Genomic DNA, 18,748 nt, shown 5'->3' on the forward strand with positions numbered 1-18,748 from the left:
CTCTCTCTCTCTCTCTCTCTCTCTCTCTCTCTCTCTCTCTCTCTCTCCCTCCCCCCCCTCTCTCTGTATTTGAGAACCACCACCCATTCTCCCATTTTTAGGAAAAAAAAGTCTTCAGATGAACACTTAAAATAAGTTCTATTGTGAAAAAGAAAACAGATCCAGGAATCTGCCTGTGGGAGTTTGGTTTTTCTCTCCTGTATTGTGTGGCCTCGTATTGGAATTACCCTGCGTGGACTCATAATCCAATTGTAGCCCAGTGTTATTAGTGTCAGGGATAATTACACCATGCATGTTGATGGTTTTCCAGTCTTTGGAGGGCTTTCCCCTGCATTACTCCATATAATTTGCTCCACAAATACAAGTGAAGCAAGACAAGAATAATTTGCCTTTTCTTTATGAAGGAAGACAGGTGAAACGTGCCACAGATCACATGGCTGATGAAATGGCAGAAGCAGCATGAGAGGTCAGGGCATGTGATTCCTAACCTGGGGGCTCTGCTCTGAGCTTGACCTACCTTATACTGTACTGAGATTCAGACCATGCATGCCTGTCAACAGAAGTAAGACATATGGGACAATCAATATACCTGGAGCAAAATTAAGAAGAGGGAAAGAAATTTATAGTTGGGATGTCTTTCTGTTAAGCATCTGAGTGATGGACAGAAACAGAGCCCTGGAATGATAATCTTTATCAAGCTTTCTAGGGGCAGCATCTTGGGCGGTGAGGCAAAAGTGTTCTGTTGGAAAGCTGCTGGTAGCTGATGCTGACTGAAATACTGTCCAGCTGGGAAAGGGGTGGAAAGATGCCCAGTGGCCGATTTCCAGGTGATTGCCTTTATTGCTATTCCATGCCCAGGCAGATTGCTGAGGGGGCTGTAGGACAGCCAAGCTCCTCTGGGAATCTCCCCAGTCTCCTGCCCCCCACCTCTCCATTGTTCTCTTGAGAGCACACACTTCTTCCCTGAAACTCCTTCTTTCTGATGATCAAAATAGAAGATATGTCAAGGCCCAGGGAAGGACTAAAGTCTATCTACACCAAAAGGTTGATGGCTTTGTCCATGCCACATGGTAACTGGCAAAACTAGGGCAAGTGAAAAATGACTTGGGGAGCATTTTTTCTTTTCTTGTCTTGTTTTTCTTTTCTTTCTTAAACCCATGAGTGTGGTATGCTACTTAGTTAGCATATGACTTTCTGTAGCTTGTTGGCTGTGGTTTGAAAGCCTTGGCCATGTCGAATTGTCTCAGTATTTCCAAACTTCGGTTTTATTTCTGCATATAATCATCTACAAAGTCCACAGAGGTTCTTGTAACTCCTGGTGAGTTATATTCATTAATTTTTCCCCTTGTCCTAAACTCTGGCTGGTGTGTTGACTAGATCATGGGAGAGGGGGATGCCAAGACAGCATTTAACATGGAAAAGACTTATAATGGGGATGGAGGTTAAAATCTTTATAAAAGACAATGAGCAGACAGCTAATGGAAGGTGAAAAAAGAATCTATCTGTAATGCAGATGTGTCCACTGTGACAGAGAAAAGGAAAAGAGAATTGAGTAGTAAATATCCTGACTAATGTTTTTGTTAACATCACACAAGTTTAAAGTCATCTGGGGAAAGTAACCTCAATTAAGAAATGCCTCATGCTGGATAGTTTTGTGTGAATTTGATACAAGCTAGAGTCATCCAAGAGGAGGAAGCACCGATTGAGAAAAATGCCTCCCTAAGATCAGCCTATATAGGACATCTCATTAATTGGTGATTGACAAGAAGGCTCAGCTCACTGTGGGTAGTGTCATCCTCCTCCCTGAGACGGTGGTCCTGGGTTCTATAAGAAACCTGGCTGAGCAAGCCATGAGGAACAAGCCAGTAAGCAGCACCCCTCCATGGCCTCTGTATCAGCTCCTGCCTCCAGGTCCCTGTCCTGCTTGAGTTCTTGCCCCAGCTTCCTTCGTTGATTAACAGCAATATGGAAGTGTAAGCCAATTAAATCTTTCCCCAAACTTGCTTTTTGGGTCATGGTACTTCATTGCAGCAATAGAAATCCTAAGACGTGCCTCTATTAGATTGCCCTATGGGCAAGTCTGTGGGGGGAAGGGCATTTCCTTGATTAATGATGAATAAGGGGGGTGCCCAGCCCACTGTGCCAGTTCCATTCCTGGGAAGGTAATTCTGCATTATATTAAAAAGGTAGCTGAGTAAGCTTGTAAGCAGAGTTCCTGTATGGTCTTGGTGTTCAGTTCCTGCCTCCAGATTCTTGTCTTGACTTTTCCCTGTGACTTCCCTCAGTGATGGACTGGGACATGAAAGTGTAAGGTGAAATAAATCCTTTCCTCCCCAGGTGGCTTTTGGTTATGGTGTTTATCACTGCAACAGAGAGCTAACTAGGACATAAGGTTACTAAGGGTTCCCATTTGTGGCTTGGCTCCAAGAAGATTGATCTTAGAGTCTTGCCGCATTGGTAGCTGCCATGGTGAACCCTGTCCTATCCTGTGTTCAGTCATCGTCTGGGGTTATCCATGCCCTGCACACCCTTAGCTTGTATCCTGATTCAGATTCTGCCATAGCCAAAGACCAGAGACAGTTTCTTTCTTGACCATAGTTCTGAGTTATGCATTTGCTTAGCAGTGGGCAGAAGGCAATGGAACCTTGCAGCAAAAAATCTCACCTTCACATGTACTCACAGAGCCTCAAGCCTCTCTGACAAGAGCAGATTTCTGACTTCTCCACGCATCCATCTGTCCATCCATTCTTCTGGTCATTTGATACTTTAGACAATAGAAGCAGATGTGTCAAAGCAAGCTCATCTGTCTGACATCGAGTTGCTAACCACACCCAAATACAGAGAGCGTGCCATAGCTCCTGCTTGATTCTTACTAGTGCTTTGAGTCATAGTCAAACATATGTTCTAACCTCTTGGATTCCATGTTCTAGGCACAGTAAATGATGGGGTTGTAGCACAATGTCCTTTGTCCAGGGTCAAAGATAGCAACCAAGTTGCAGCAGAAGTGGCCAGCTAACTATAATTTCTAAGCCACTGAAGCTGTTTGCTTTCAAAACAACCCTGGCCTTTGGTAATAATATTTCATAACAGCTTCTCTCCAATTTATATGGCAACCTGCCATGCATTGTGGAGTTCAAAGAAATCACAGATGTTATTTCAAGAGTATATTATTTTGGGGAATAAAGATGTTAGAAATATTTAGGGCTTGGCAGATAATAAAAATAGTTTTTACTATTATTATTTATTATTATTAGCAAAGATTTCTATCGATTAGAATTTTGTACTTCCTTAAATCAGGTGTTGGCAACCTCCTTCATTTCTTTCATTCCATTATTTAGTCAATCAAAGAACACATATCTGCACAGTAGGGACAAATCTCCCTACCACACATATATCCACTCTCCCTAACAGTGTTTGTATTTTGGCAGGCTTTTCTCGTGGGACTTAAAGAATCACATGTGTTTGTAGGCATTTTATCAAGTAGTTTAAAGAGCATAAAACTTGCAGTCATAATTTTGGAAGTAAATTTTATTGTTATGGCTTTAAAACACAATCAAATAAAAGCAAGAATTCCATTAGTAGTTGAATATTGTGATAATAGAGTTGAGAATAAATTTTACTGCTATAGGAACTATAAAACAGCAATAATAAAAACACTATTATTGTGAATAAATTGTATTGAGATGACTAACTAGAAAGCTATAAAACACGATGATAAGGGGTAATCTAATCACCAGGAAAGACGTGATAATAATTCACCCTTGTTAGAAACGAGCCTGAGGTTCCAGCTCATTGGCCTTGAGGCTCTGGGTTACTGCCTGCATTCCATAAGGTTACAGAAAGATAATCTTTGGCCAGTGGGGTTGGCAGGAGACCACATATTACAGTAAAATTGGACATGGGGATTGGGGAAAATCCAATTATCCATGAGTGTTAGAAAAACCCTGTGTAGTAATGCCAAATGCCCTCACAGGACATTTTGGGGGAGGGATGTTTACAGAGTTTTTCTGACAGTTTTTATGTATTATTTGATGGTGTGCTTTCATGTCTTTAAAATGTTTTGTTTACATTATTTCAGATTAACTGAGTAGAATTGCATTTTGGTTGGGGTTGGCTGTGAGCTTGCCTTCTCTGTGCACCTCGTTGTTCCGTGTGCACCTGCATTCCGTCCCAGTGCACACCCTCAGTCCTGGGCCCATCCATCTGTGGAGGTGACAGCCCCATTGACATCTGTACTCCAGCATTCACAACACCAAGGATCCTACTCCATCTCTTCCCTCAGATGAGAGGAAGAGTGTTGTGGGTAAAAATGTTTTTTACTATTTAAAAAAGATATACGAGCCTGTGATGGAGTTTATGACATCAGTGCTCAGGTCTGTTTTTGCTGAAATATCCTCTGACTAACCTTATCTTGACTTTCTAAACCAGTACCTTAACACACTATCAACAACAATGATAAACCAGCCGGAGAGAGGCTCCGGGCTCTCTGTATCTTTCTGCAGAACAATAGAGCCTCTACTCTGGACGCTTTGCCTTTTGGGTCTGCTGGTCCCTGTGTCCACGATAGGTGGGTAGGATGTGAGAAGATGGAACAACTTACGGTTTGAAGGTTTCAATTATTTAAATAAATATATTCTTCACAATCAGTGTAGCTGGTCCCTACCCTCTTCCTACTTATGTATATCACCTTGAAATGATAACAGCTGACAGCACTAAAGTTTTATCGTTGAAAATTACTCTTAGAATCCTTGAATAAATTCATAGCAAGTATTTCCTCACCACTAGATATGTTTTATGAGTGGGAAAAGGAAATTATAATAAAATTTTTATCTCTCTTATTTTCATAGTTTCTCAATTAGTAAATCATATTGCTCTAGTTAGTAAGAAAAATGTTTAAAATTATCAAATAATTTCACTTAGAGATAATCATTGTTAATGTTCCTGATAGATAGCTAATTATGTTTAGAATACTATTGCTAAGATTACAGTTAAATCACAGTAATTTTCCTATGACATTCGTGATTCATTTGTAGCATATTGCAATTGTTAAAAACATTCCATCATTTTGGTTAACTTTTATTTTTACAATTATTACAAATAATGTCATGATGATCAGCCAGGAAATTTCTTTCAAATTTTGGAATAGTATACTCTAATGTAACTTATAGGATGTGCAACTATTGGGTTAGAAAAATACTTTTAAGTATCGTAATATAAAGTGGCTTGATTAAAGGCCATACCAGTGTATACATTTAACAGCCATGTAGAAAAGCATTTTATTTCAGCATTTGCCAACCTGATAAGTAAAACTTACCCACTCTTCACATTCTTGGCATTTCAATGCTTTATGATAAGGTTAAATGCTTTATCTCCCTTATTTCTCATTTTCTATTTTATATATTGCCTGCTCATGCCATTTACCCACCTTTTGGTGATCTTCTCTAAACGTTTAAAATGGTGATTCTATTCTTAAAGGATCATGACTTCTCTAAACATATAATATACATCCTACTGTGTAAGATTGCATACAGTTTTCTTGGACGGTACATCTTAACCTTGTTTGTCCATAGCTCATTATTTCCCTTCTTGGTGCATCTTTTGTGGAATATGTGTAATTTAACTGCTGTTTCTACTTTTGCTTCATGGTTAAAACAAATCTGCTTCTCACTGACTAGAAAGATTCACTTTGAGTTTCACTCCAAGCTGATTCTCTGGCATAGGCCACCCCTTATCGTTAGAGCCTGATTTTAAGAATACATAGAGAATCTGGAATCTGTGTGTTGTTAAACAACCTGTGTAAAACTGTTTAGAAATTTCTTTCTTATCCTTTCCTTTTGTTTGTGTGATTCAATACAAGTAGCTAATTTATCTTCCTTTCTAAGATTCTTCATCCATAAATTAGAGACAAAGATGCATACATTATTTTACAGGGAGAATATGAAACAAAGAGGCTGCTGAAAAAAAAAACCTTAAGAGATAGGAGTGGGGAGATGGTTGAGGAGAGTGCAGTTCCAGCATGAGGTCCTGTGTTACAAATACCCAATGCTCATGTAAAAAGCTAGGTGTTGTGGCGTGTGCATGTGGGTGCGGTGGTGTGTGTTTGTGGTCCTGTAGATGAGAGGTGGATCTCTGGATGTCACTAGTCACCAATCCTAGCTGAGTTGGCAAGCTCCTGGTTCTGTTCAAGACTCTGTCTCAAAAACTAAGCAGAGTCCTCACCTCTCATCAAGGAAAATTCTTAATGCATCATAGGAGACCATTATGGAAAACCACAACCAATCAAATTCAGAGTTGTAGAGCCCAGTCCCAATGGAAAAATCTACAAAACACACTCAAATTTAAGGCTTAGTGAACACTGAAGAAGATGAAGCACAAAGATCATAAGACGCAGAGAAAAGAGTTTGTTGCAAGATTGTGTCTCTTAGTAATGCTAAAAGTGACACTATAATATCTCATCAACATGACTACCTAGAAATGAGCCGAACAAGGACAACAGCAGTAGATATGCCAAAGTGGAAGAGGGAAAGCCCATGAAAAAGAGCCATAGATTTGAAAAAGGAGGAGTATGTAGAAGGGTTAAGAGTGGAAAACTCTAAAAGAGAAAACTCATTCCAGGTACTGGAGTTTTTTTGTTTTTTGTTGTTGTTGTTTTGTTTTTTTGTTTTTGGTTTTCAAGACAGGGTTTCTCTGTGTAGCCCTGGCTGTCCTGGAACTCACTCTGTAGACCAGGCTGGCCTCGAACTCAGAAATCCACCTGCCTCTGCCTCCCAAGTGCTGGGATTAAAGGCGTGCGCCACCATTGCCCGGCTTGTACTGGGGTTTTTACTTGTTAGTAAACTTGTTGGGATCCTCAACTAAATGTGTGGTTTCATCTGAAAATTTTTTAGCCTTTTTTTTCTTAGAAATTTGCTTTCATATGACTTACTGACTCAAAACATCGATTCGTATAATTTTTAAACTCTGTTCTCTAGAATACACTGAACATCAATTTAAAAATCCTAAAGTTAAATCTTCAAGCATAGACACACACACACTCACGCGCGCGCGCGCGCGCACACACACACACACACACACATTTCCTCTCAAAAGTGTGCATCTATAAAAATCATTGGGATTTTGTTATTTAAACCAAATGGCTTGAAAGTATTCTTCTTTTTGACCTTACTCTTTTTTCTGGGATATGCTCAAAGAAATCATCAAAAATTAGAACAGACATTTATATAAGAAGTTCTTCGCCATAGAATTACTTACAATAGCTCCCACCCACTCATCACACCCACAAAGAGAAACTGTTCTATCCAGCACAGAAGAATTTCAATAAATAATAATATATAATAGATACTTATTTTTAAGTATGATATTGCCATTGAAATTACTATTTTGAAAGGGTTTGTTGATGTAAAGAAATGAATCTGGTAGGATATAGACTATAATGTAGTGACTACACAAGTTATACATATATGTAATGCGTTGAAATAGGTATATAGACCAAAGATTGAAAGAAAATGTACCAAAAGGTCAACACTGGTTAGCTTGGGAGCATGGGAGTATTGAGAATTATTCTATCCTTTAAAAAAAATATTTTTTCTGCTCCCTTGTCTCCATACTTTCTAATTTCTCTATTTTAAATATATGTTAATTTTATAAGAAAAAACCTCTGAAAATACTTTACTGCATGAAATATTCATGCTTACTGTTTCTCCACTAAGTATTTAAAGTATGAAATTTGCCTCAACATTTGTTATTTTTACCTTTTTATACATTCCAGTCAAAAATCACATCAACTTCTTTTTGATTGTTGGTACTTATTAATAATGTACCCCAAAGGAGTATTTTCTCTGTTAAGCATTTGGTGATTGTCTGTTCAGAAAGAAAACACAAAGTACAATTATCATTTCATTTGCTCAGTGAGATGAGAGTGGCGATAACTTGGGGGAGGGGGTGACCAACTTTCCCCTTCTCTGTTGACACATGTTATGTATCACCCAAGAAACTCAGAACGGCCCCTCTAAGTTCATTGTTAACATTCACTTGAACTCGCTGTTAGAGTTTTTGAGCTTTAAGTATTGAGTTTTCATTTCTTTCACATAAAAAATCATAATATCTATTAACCAGAGACTTTCATTGAGATCCCAGACTATTAGGTTTTACATATTAGACAAATCTACCTGTTCAATGCTGGATTCCAGAAACAATAGATATTTTGCTGAACTCAGTTGGTTGAAAATATCCAGTGGGCTGGTTAGTTTAATGTCAGTTTGACACATGTTGAAATCATTTGGGAGAGGGAATCTCAATTGAGAAAATGTTCCTATAGGATTAGCCTGTGGTACATTTTCTTGATTGATGCTTGATATTGGTGGGCCAGGTCACTGTGGCTGGTGCCACTTCTGCACTGGTGGTCCTGGGTTCTATAAGAAAGCAGGCTGAGCAAGCCATGGCAAGCAAGCCAGACAACAACACCTCTTTATGGCCTCTGCCTCAGCTCCTTCCTCCAGGTTCCTGCCTGAGTTCCTGTCCTAGCATCCCTGGGTGATAGAATTGTAAGATACATTATGAAATAAACACTTTTCTCCTTAAGTTCTATCTAAAAATGAACAGCACAGTATAAACGTTTTACACTGTATTTGATGTTGGAGGTAATCTAAAGATGAGTTTAAGTGTTCAGGAGGTGGGTGGGTAATATGAAGGCACAATAGCACTATACAAGACGCATGGATCCCCAGAGACAGACTCCTCTCCTACTCCCAGACTGTGAGAAGGAAACCTTTGTTGAACCATCTAAAGGGAGGATGACTAGCCACCCATATTCCTGCTGCAGTTGGAAGAGCATCCTCAGCAGCCTCCTTTCCTGGTGGGGCTTCACACACAGAGTACATACACTATGTGAGGAATAAGGAATAGGAGGCCTCGAAGAATCCCCCTTCATTTGCCTCTCTCCTCTCCATTCTATAGAAGAATTCCATTTTTTGATAACTCCCTTGATACTGAGCTTTACTGCTGATCTCTTTGTGGCCCACATCAGCTGCAGCTACTAGGACATGTTTAATCTATGTAACCAAGTCTTCAGGAAAAATAAAGCATAGACAGCATTTCTTCTAAAGATCATTGTTATCTCAAGGAAATAAAAAGCATGCATATGAATATTGAATTCCCAAAACAGCCCAGCCTACACAATTGCTACTGAGGTGTTAATTCCTGCAAGCTCAGTCAGAATTGAGTTCAGGTTCTCCCTTTCCAGGCTGTAATATACTTTGAATGCCATTAAGCTGGTAATCAGCCACTAGATTATCACACCTCGTATTTTGTAATTTAAAGGCTCTGTCACTGGACTTTTAATATGCTCATGTATTAAAGAGATTTTTAAGATCAGGAAATCAATCTTTTTATTACTATTATCTATTACTATTAACTGTTACTGTGTTGTATAAAGCGGTTGATTAGATATGTAAAAAAATACAAGATGATAGCATGGAGTTCAATAAGGATTAATTAGTGCTGTTACAGATGATATTTGCTGACTTGTTAATAACATCATAGAGTGTGTTTCTGAAAATGTATTTATATGTATTTAAACACACTAAGAGATATTTGTATTTTTCTTTATAATATGATAATATGTTCTGTAAAGCATTCATTCTCCATGTATTACTTGTACCAATATACATTTTATTTTGAAAAATGTACTCTGAGATAGTGTTGCTTATGAAAAATACCATGCACAGTAAATATTCTAAGAGAACTTGAAGAAGTATATTGGTCCCCATCTATTATAATTTAAGTAACATTTGTTTTTTTTCTAGTTACTTTTAAACTTCATTTCCATAGTTTTGTGTAATTCTTTAAACAAACTTATAAGATTCTCACTTGTTCTAGCTAAATATTACAAAATAAAATCTAATAAAACATTTAAATTTTGAAATCAAGGAACTACTAAATTCAAACTATTAGTAGTTGTAATATTAATAATTACTGATAATAAATATAACTACATTCTTGAAGTAATGTAATTTGGTCCTGAAACTGATTCCTACTGGAGTTGTTGATTGTTAGTACATAATCCTAAATAGCAATGAGCATTTGCTTTGTTTGTTTATTTATCTTTGTTACTTTTTAATTTTGATTCAGGATTTTATTAGATAGCCCAGGCTGGCCCTGAACTTGTGATCCTCCTGCCTCAGTCTCTTGAGTGCTGAAATCATAGGTGTATGCTTACCAGTTTGGTTCTCAGAACCTAGCTAAAAATGTACCAGCTTGAAATTCGTGCTTTAATTAATCTAGGATCTGTAGTCCAGAGTGGTGGTGAAGTCAGGCAGATTTCTGTGAGTTCAAGGCCAGCCTGCCCTACACAGTGAGTTCTAGAGCAGCCAGTATTGTTTAAACAGAACTTGTCTAAAAAAAATTTTAAAATTGGTTTTGCATTGTTTAAGAATACCAGTTGAATGGTTAAATTAGTCTTTGTCTTTTGTTACTATTACAGCTAAATAAAGTGTTTGATGTGTTTAATTTGAACTACTGTGTTTTTACTGGTGGTTAAGAGTTAACTACAATAGGAGAGTGTTCTCATTGTTAAGCATGAATTAACTCATTTAATTCTCATAAAGTTCCTTTGAAAAAGTGCTATTCTTCTCACTTTACAAATAAAGAAATTAAGGCTCAAGAAAAAAACACATCATACCATAGGTGTTCAAGAATGTGGGGAAATAATGAAAGTCACTGGAATACTAGTTAATTAGCTGTCTAGCAAGTCTCCGTGCGATTCACTATCCCTGTGCAGAAATTTGCATCACAGCATCTCTTAAAGCTGACACACCAGTGCCATCAACAAAACAGTTCCCCCTGCATATTTATTAGATTAATGGATTATCAGAATGATCGCCAAGTGATATTCAAACTCCCTGTTCTTTGTTAAATAAAGCCTTTTAGCTAGGAACATTTACCAAATATTTGTGTGGTTTAGAGTACTACTAACTCTATGCCTTATTAGCTACATAACTCTTTGCAAGTGACTTTCTTCTCCTGTTCTGTTTCTTGTTTGTAGACTATAGATTATATTCCGTAGGGTTAAGATGAGAACTGAGTTATAAACTGAACGTGTGTTTGGTTTCTTCGGTGCTAAATAATGCTTAGAACGCATCAGACAGTATTAGTAAACTCTTTGCTGAAAGATGCATCCTAAGTAGATAGTTAAAACAATACTTTAGCTGTTATAGAAACTAAAGCTATGATCAACCCATGGCAGAAGACACCAGCTCAGTGGCAGCTTACTGGTTCATATCAGACATTTAAGGTGGAAATTATGCCAGCTCTCCTCAATTCTTTCTAGAAATTAGAAGAAGAGAAATTACCTCCTAACCCAGTCTACAGCATTTATCTAATACTCAAATCAGACAAAGATACTACAAAGAAAGAAAATTACAGACTGATGGCCCTCATAAACTCAGAAGAACCCACAAAAAATATTGGCAAATGTGGTCTAGCTTTGGATAAAAAGAACTGTGCATCCTGGCTAAGGGTGGTTTATACCAGTCATAAGTAACATTCCAACACATTATCCCAGCCTTACATAACATTCCATCACATCCACAGGCTGAAGAAGGGAAGTTATAGCATCCTACCAGTAGAGCTACAAAAAGATTTCACAGCACCCAACATACAGCTGTGTTAAGAAAACGAAACTTCCTCAGGGCGGTGAATACGTTGTAAAGCTTCTATAGCTAGCCTCATCCGTAACCACAAGAACCTGGAGGGTTTCACAGGATGATCACTCATTTCAACAGTGTCATTTTTCAGTACAGTTCTTGCAGGCCTAGCTAATGCGTAAAACAAGAAAAGGTAATAAATGGCATATACTTTAGGATTGCATAAATAAAACTGTATGTGTTTAAAGGGGAAATAAGTATACATTTTGGAAAACAGGAAGAATCAACAACAACCCATCAGGGCAAACTGGCTAACATAGAAAAGTCCATTGATTTCCTATACATAGCAAAGAGCAAGTTGAATTTGAAAATTAGAAAAAAAAATGCGAGTGTGCCCAAAATGAAGTATTTGTAACACATCTCTTCAGGGAAACATATGGAGCACAAGTGGAAGACACCAAAGAGCTGAGTGGCTGGGGAGATATTTCTGTTCACGGACAGAAGACTCAATAGTGTCAGGATATAGGCCCTTCCAAATTTTATTTATAGACACAATGCAACCCCAAACAAAATCCTAGGGAGTTATTTTGTGGTTATTGATAAACTGATTCTAAAGATTTGTGGACAAATAAAAGACACTGAATAGCCAACACAATACTGAAGGAGAATAGAGTCAAAGGAACAACATTACCTTATCTCAGATTTACTGTAACCTTACAGTCATCAGAGAGTGTGGTATTGGCAAAATAATAAACAAATAGATCAGTATAAGACAACATAGAGCCCAGAAATAGGCCCACATGCACATGGTCTATTGATTTGGACAAAGTTGAAAAATAATACAACAGAGAAAAAATATTCTTTGCAGAAGATAGTGCTGGAAAGACTAGACACTCACAGACAAAACAGAGAAAGCACAGATATTAACTCAAAATTATATACCACTGTGGCTGGAAGGGTGGCACAGTCTGTGAAGTGCTTGTCATGTATGAGGACCTTCAGAATCTAGCCCAAAATAATGGGATGGTGACAAGCCCCTGTCATCCCAGCTCTGGGAAAACAGAGATAGACAGATCCCTGGCCTTGCTTGCCAGCCTATCTGTCCTGAGTGGTAATCTCTAGGCTAATAATAGACTTTTCTCATCTCAAAGCAGGTAGACAGCATTATTGAGGGTGACAACCAAGGTTGACCTCTCTGGCCTCCATGCACATGTGTCTTAGTTAGGGTCTTACTGCTGTGAACAGACACCATGATCAAGGCAACTCTTATAAAGGACAATATTTAAGTGGGGCTAGCTTACAGGTTCAGAGGTTCAGTGCCATTTAACAATGGTCAAGGTAGGAGGATGGCAGCATCCATGCAGACATTGGGCTGAAGGAGCTGAGAATTGTATATCTTCATCCAAAGGCAGACAGGAGAAGACTGGCTTCCAAACAGTTAGCAGGAAGCCCTCTCAAAACATTCCCCTCCATAGTGACACATTTCCTCCAACAATGCCACACCTGTTCCAACAAGGCACACCTACTTCAACAAGGCCATACCTCCTACTAGTGCCACTCCCTGGGCCAAGCATACTCAAACCACTACAACATGCACACACACACACAGACACACACATACATTCTCATCTTATCTACGAGAACATACGTGCATACATACATACATACATACATACATACATACATACATACATAAAAAGCCCTCTACCCAAATGTTAAATACAAAACTATAAAATTCAAGGATACGGGTTAGAAGGCCTAGATGATTCTGAGTATAGCATTGACATTTTAGTCACACCAGGAAAGGCTCAATCCATGAAAAAAAATTGATATGCCAAAATTTAGTAAGTGTATAAACTTCTAACTCTTTGAAAGAAAATGTCAAGAAAACCAGATGACAGAAACTGAGCTAAAATGTTTATGAAAGGGACATCTGAAATAAGAGTGTGATCTAAAATATACAAAGAACCCTGAAATTCAAACATTAATCAAAGGACTTGTTAAGTATAGTGTGGGCAGATGACCCAAATGGATGCCTCACCAAAGAGAACACAAGGAGATGAAGAACCCAGGAAAAGAGCACCAGAAAACTGCAAATTCAAACTCCCAGCTGTGCTGAAGTCTGCTGCAGGAGCCCACATCTGGAAGACCAACAGCAAAGGCCAGTGAGGGGGCAGAGCCACCAGAACTCATTTGCTGCTGGTGGACATGCAAAACTGTCTCTACCAATTTTGGTAAGTGGTTTGTCAGTTTCTTACGGAACAAAACATGAGTTTATCATATGATTCAACAATAACACTCTTTAGTTCTCATCCAAATGATCTAGGAACATGTCTACATGAAATCACTCACATGTGTGTTTGTGACAGTTTAATTCATAGCTGTCCATATAGGAAGCAACCAAGGTGTCTTTCAACAATTGAATGGGTAAGCTGTGGCATAGCCAGAGAACAGAATATTACACAGCAATGATAAAGAAGCTGCCAAGCTGTGAAAAGACATGGAAGAAACGTAAGAGTGTTGAGATGGTTTGAAAGAGAGTGGCCCCAAAGTCTCATATATGTGAATGCATGTTTCCTGATTGGTAGAACTGTTTGAGAAGGATTAAAGAACATTCCAATTGGCTTACTTTCTGTCTCATGCTTATTGCTTAAACATGTAAGCCCTCAGTTACTGCCCCACCACTACACCTGCCTGTGAGCTGTCATAATGCTCATGGTCACAATATTTCATCATGATAGAAAAAAAAAAAACCAGACATGTATTAATAAGTGAAAGAAGCCAACTGAAAAGAATATACAATGTGGCCACAGCTATATAATACACTGGAAAAGGCAGAACCGTGCAGATTAAGTGATCAGAAGTTATTACTAAGGGTTTGAAAATGGAGGAATGGATGAGCAGAGTCCAGAGGACCATTAGGCCACTAAACTTGATACTAGACTGGTTTGTATGGAACATCAAATGTCTATCAAATCCCATAGACTACACCACTAGGAATGAATCCTATATGACTTTGGGTGACGATGTCTCAATATATTGTCATTGATTGCATCTGTTGTACAGGGATTAGTTCTTACCAGGCGAATACAGTTCTGATTAATATTAGACACTCTTTAGTTAGCTTGCCAGGGTTCAGGTCCAGTAACACTTTTCCTGTGATCTGGTTTCTTATCTCTGAAATAGAGATAAAGAGAAATCCATCTCAACAATTCAGAGAGGAGTAAATGAGATTTAAATTACGTAGAATAGTGTCTGTCTCGTAAAAAGTTTCAGCTCAATAAATCTTAGCTATTACATCTTTTACAAACTGACATGCACTTTTTATCTACAATGCCTTATTAAGTTATTTTAGCCTCCCTGCTAGGCTGACATGATTGCCTTCATTCTGTAGACAAAGAAATCATATCTCCCAATTGCTAAATAGTTTCCCATGATATCACAGTAGGTAAACCACAGGGTTACTATTCCAAAACTGGCTTTGGGACTTCAAATCCTGTGTGCACTGCCTTCTATGACCTTTGAAATTTTATTTATAGTTTGTGTGTGTGTGTGTGTGTGTGTGTGTGTGTGTGTGTGTGTGTGTATGTGTATGTGTGTGTGCGCATGCATAAGTGCTCATGGAAACCAAAAGAGAGTATCACACTGTCTAGCAGTGGAGTTACAAGGAAACTCTGAGCTATCTGACATGAGTGCTGGCGACTGAACTCTAGTCTTTTGCAAGGTAATTAAATGCTTTCTAACCTTATAGCCATTTCTCCAGCCCCATCGTGACCTTTTAAATCAACCTTCTATTCTTCAGGAAGTCTTGATATCGTCACTATCTCACCACAGCACAGACAAGACCTTGTCAGTCCACAGAGGAGCCTTGACAGATACCATCCCATGGGGGAGGTGAGTAAAGGACACACAGTATGAAGGATGGTGTTGCTGGGGGTCACAGCCTGCTTTAGGATATACAAGGGATGGCATACTGTTAATATTAATATTCACAAGCTAGATTGGCTCAAACTGTGAGATTAAGGCATGCTAAGTTGAAGGAATTTCCAAACATCTTCTCTTCCACCATTAGCACCACCATGGAAACTACAAAACCTGGTAATATGAAATAAAGAGACAAATTAATAGCACAAAGAAAAGGGAAGGGGGGCAGCCCCATGGGCCTAGTGTGAACTCGGACTGTCATTAACACTTCTTTGGGTTTGTCATATCCTTAGCAGGTTTCAGCAGTACAGGGTTGGTGCCTGTGTGAGTGTGAGACACCCGGAGTTGTGTTTAGCTGAAAATGTTTTTTTCTTGCTAGATTCAGGGGCTCAGCAGTAGTCCTCTGAGGAAAAAGTCTTTTGCAAAGAGGCATTTGTAATGCTCTGAAGATGCTTAGTGGCTTCCAAAAGGAGGTAGTGAAAAAATAGCTCTTGTGTGTATGTCTGTGTCATACCAGATACCACACATATTTTTGTTTTTAGGTATAAACTTCTAAAACTAGAGTGGCTAAATTCAAGGAGATACACATCTAAAAGTCGTATATAAATGGACAAATTGCCTTCTAAATAGGCATTACCAATTTACACTCTCTACACTTAGGGATAGAATTATCATTTTTTCCAGATTTTTTTTTAAAAGATTGCTAGGAAGAATTTATTCCTTCCTCTGTAATAAAAGTTAACCTCAAAGCACTGTTCGCTCCCTGGCTTTAAGGAGGATGCTGTAAGCCAAGAGAAATCTGATGATCTTCTGTAACGGTTAGTGTTCACAATTTGATAGGATCCAGATCACCTGTAAGGAGTTATTTAGATTAGGTTTGTCTCCCGACATGCCTGTGAGGGATTGTCTTGACTGGCTTTATTAAGGTGAGAGGCCTAACCTTAAAGGAAGACACCAGGCTGAGGTCCCAGGCTGTATGAAACCGGAAGCTAGCTGAGCCCCAACTTTCATTACCTTCTTCTTCCTGATTTTGGACACAGTGTAGCCACATACCAAGTTCCTACCTTCAGTAGTTCTCCATCACAATAGGACGTACTTTCGAACTGTGAGCTGAACTAAGTCCTTTCACCTTTAAATTGCTTTTGTCAGAGGATTGTTATCACAGTGGCAGACAGTAATGAAGAAACTTGTTTCCAGGTAAGAGCATACCTAGCTTGGATACTTGCTGGCCATGTGACCTTGATAAGGCCATTTGACCTCTTAATTCTTAGTTGCCTCCTCCTCCTCTTCCTCCTCCTCCTCTTCCTCCTCCTCCTCTTCCTCCTCCTCCTCCTCCTCTTCCTCCTCCTCCTCTTCTTCCTCCTCCTTCTGTGAAACTGGAACAATAGTGTTCATCTGAAAGCACTGTGGTGATGATAAAGTTGGCTGCATTATCACCGATTAGGTAATAAGTGGGTGTACTCCTGCCTCTTTCAGGTGCTGCTGTTTATAGCTTTATTGAGACTTAAGCTATCTCTGCATCCTACTCCGTCCCATGACAGTTGTTTATGTTACATAAGTCATTGAAATTACCTTTCATTAAGTATTTATTAAGGTATTAATAACTTTTCTCCATAGTCTGCATGTCAGTTCAGACTCAATTTTAAAAAATAGTTTGTTTTCTCCAGTCAACTATTATTTCCTGTAATTCTGGATTGTCTAATGTCAACTACTACATAGAAACTCAGGTGTCTTGAGGTCTGAGACATGCTGATGGCTACCTTAAAATGTCTCCATTTGACTACATTTCCTCTTGTGGGATCCAAGTTATAGATTTATTGGTTACATTATAATATTCCTTCAAAGACTGATATATATATGATTTATAATTAAATCAGCATCTATTCAGGTCTATTAAGTTTAATCAAAATTATTATCATGTGTCTGACTTAGAAACTTCAGTAAGCATATTTCTGGGAAGGGCATACATGGATGTTATCTAATCTTAGAACATTAACAATGGATGCTTTGTTAATCTACTTTTCATTACTATAATGAAATGCCCAAAGCAGGTAAACTTTATAAAGAAAGGGAGATTAATTAACTCATAGTTTGGGAAGCCAAAAGTCCAGACAGTATGTGTCAGCCCCTGGTGAGGACCACCCACCTCAGCTGAATCACCTCGTGGTGAATGGCAATAACATCATCAGTCAGGAAGCCAAAGGGAACTGCAGGGGCAGGCCAAAACTTTACCCTATTTCACTCTCAAGAATACTTGCTCCAATATTCGTTGTGAGAGAGGAATTAAAAAAAATTTGTATACCCTACATTACCATAATAGGGATCAAGTCAGATGAACCGTTAAGGCGTTAAGGCACAGAGAATGTCCAACCAGGGCTCTTAAGCTGCTAAAAAGATCCCACAAAACAAGCTTGGCCTAAAATCACTGTCCTTATTGTGTGGCACACAAGGGCTAATTCTGATGGCCATGGAAAGGACATGCACAGCACACAGTCTCTGAAGTTTTACTGGTAGATTATCAAAACTGTTTATTCTCAATTGCTCATTTATAAAGGTCAGTGGGGGTGTCCTACGACTTGGTACCCCAGGAGGTCTTGAAGTAGGAGGAAGGAGGCAATAAATGATTGCTTTGTTTTTCTGTTTTGTTTGTTCGAAAGCCTTCTGCAGTCTAGAGCAGAGTTCACTGACTTAGTGAAAAAAGCAGTTTCTCAATTGGGGGCAATCAAGCAATCTGCCTAGTGACAGCCGTGGTCCTTTGGGTTGTTTCAGATCTATCAGTGCATGAGCCAGGTCAGCGAGAAGGCTGCAGGAGTGCTGACACAGCATTTCCTGGGAATGACCTATGAGACCTGGCCCTTGTACTACCTGAAGGTGAGTGCAGAATCTGCCCCAGCAGACTGCGCACAACCCAGAGGCTCTGTCAGAGCTGCAGGAAGAATTCAAAATGCAGTGTACAAGTCTTTGCCTTTTCTACCCCAAATTAGGCTTTTATATGAGCCTTCTTCATAAAAGGTTCTGAGGCAAGACAGGACTCAAAACAGGAGGGAACCATCAGTGGATCACCTTAGTAAGGACTCATTAGAAGCGGCCTGCTTTTCATCTTTGGTGGTGATGTGGTTATTTTTTTCTCTCCTCTCCTCTCCTCTCCTCTCCTCTCCTCTCCTCTCCTCTCCTCTCCTCTC

At 38.9% G+C, this 18,748-nt stretch overlaps 1 protein-coding gene across 1 annotated transcript in view; it reads left to right on the forward strand.

Annotated features, from left to right (window-relative positions):
• Window positions 1-13,661: 13,661 nt before the first annotated feature.
• The window catches only part of Cpo (carboxypeptidase O), an 18,078-nt gene continuing 12,991 nt past the window's right edge, over window positions 13,662-18,748 (forward strand). Inside the window, 3 exon segments of the mRNA XM_028765741.1 lie at window positions 13,662-13,803; window positions 15,445-15,536; window positions 18,336-18,437. Coding sequence (XP_028621574.1) covers window positions 13,662-13,803; window positions 15,445-15,536; window positions 18,336-18,437 — 336 coding nt within the window.

Source organism: Grammomys surdaster, unplaced genomic scaffold (assembly GCF_004785775.1).
Source record: "Grammomys surdaster isolate TR1022 unplaced genomic scaffold, NIH_TR_1.0 165, whole genome shotgun sequence".
Classification (NCBI taxonomy): domain Eukaryota; kingdom Metazoa; phylum Chordata; class Mammalia; order Rodentia; family Muridae; genus Grammomys; species Grammomys surdaster.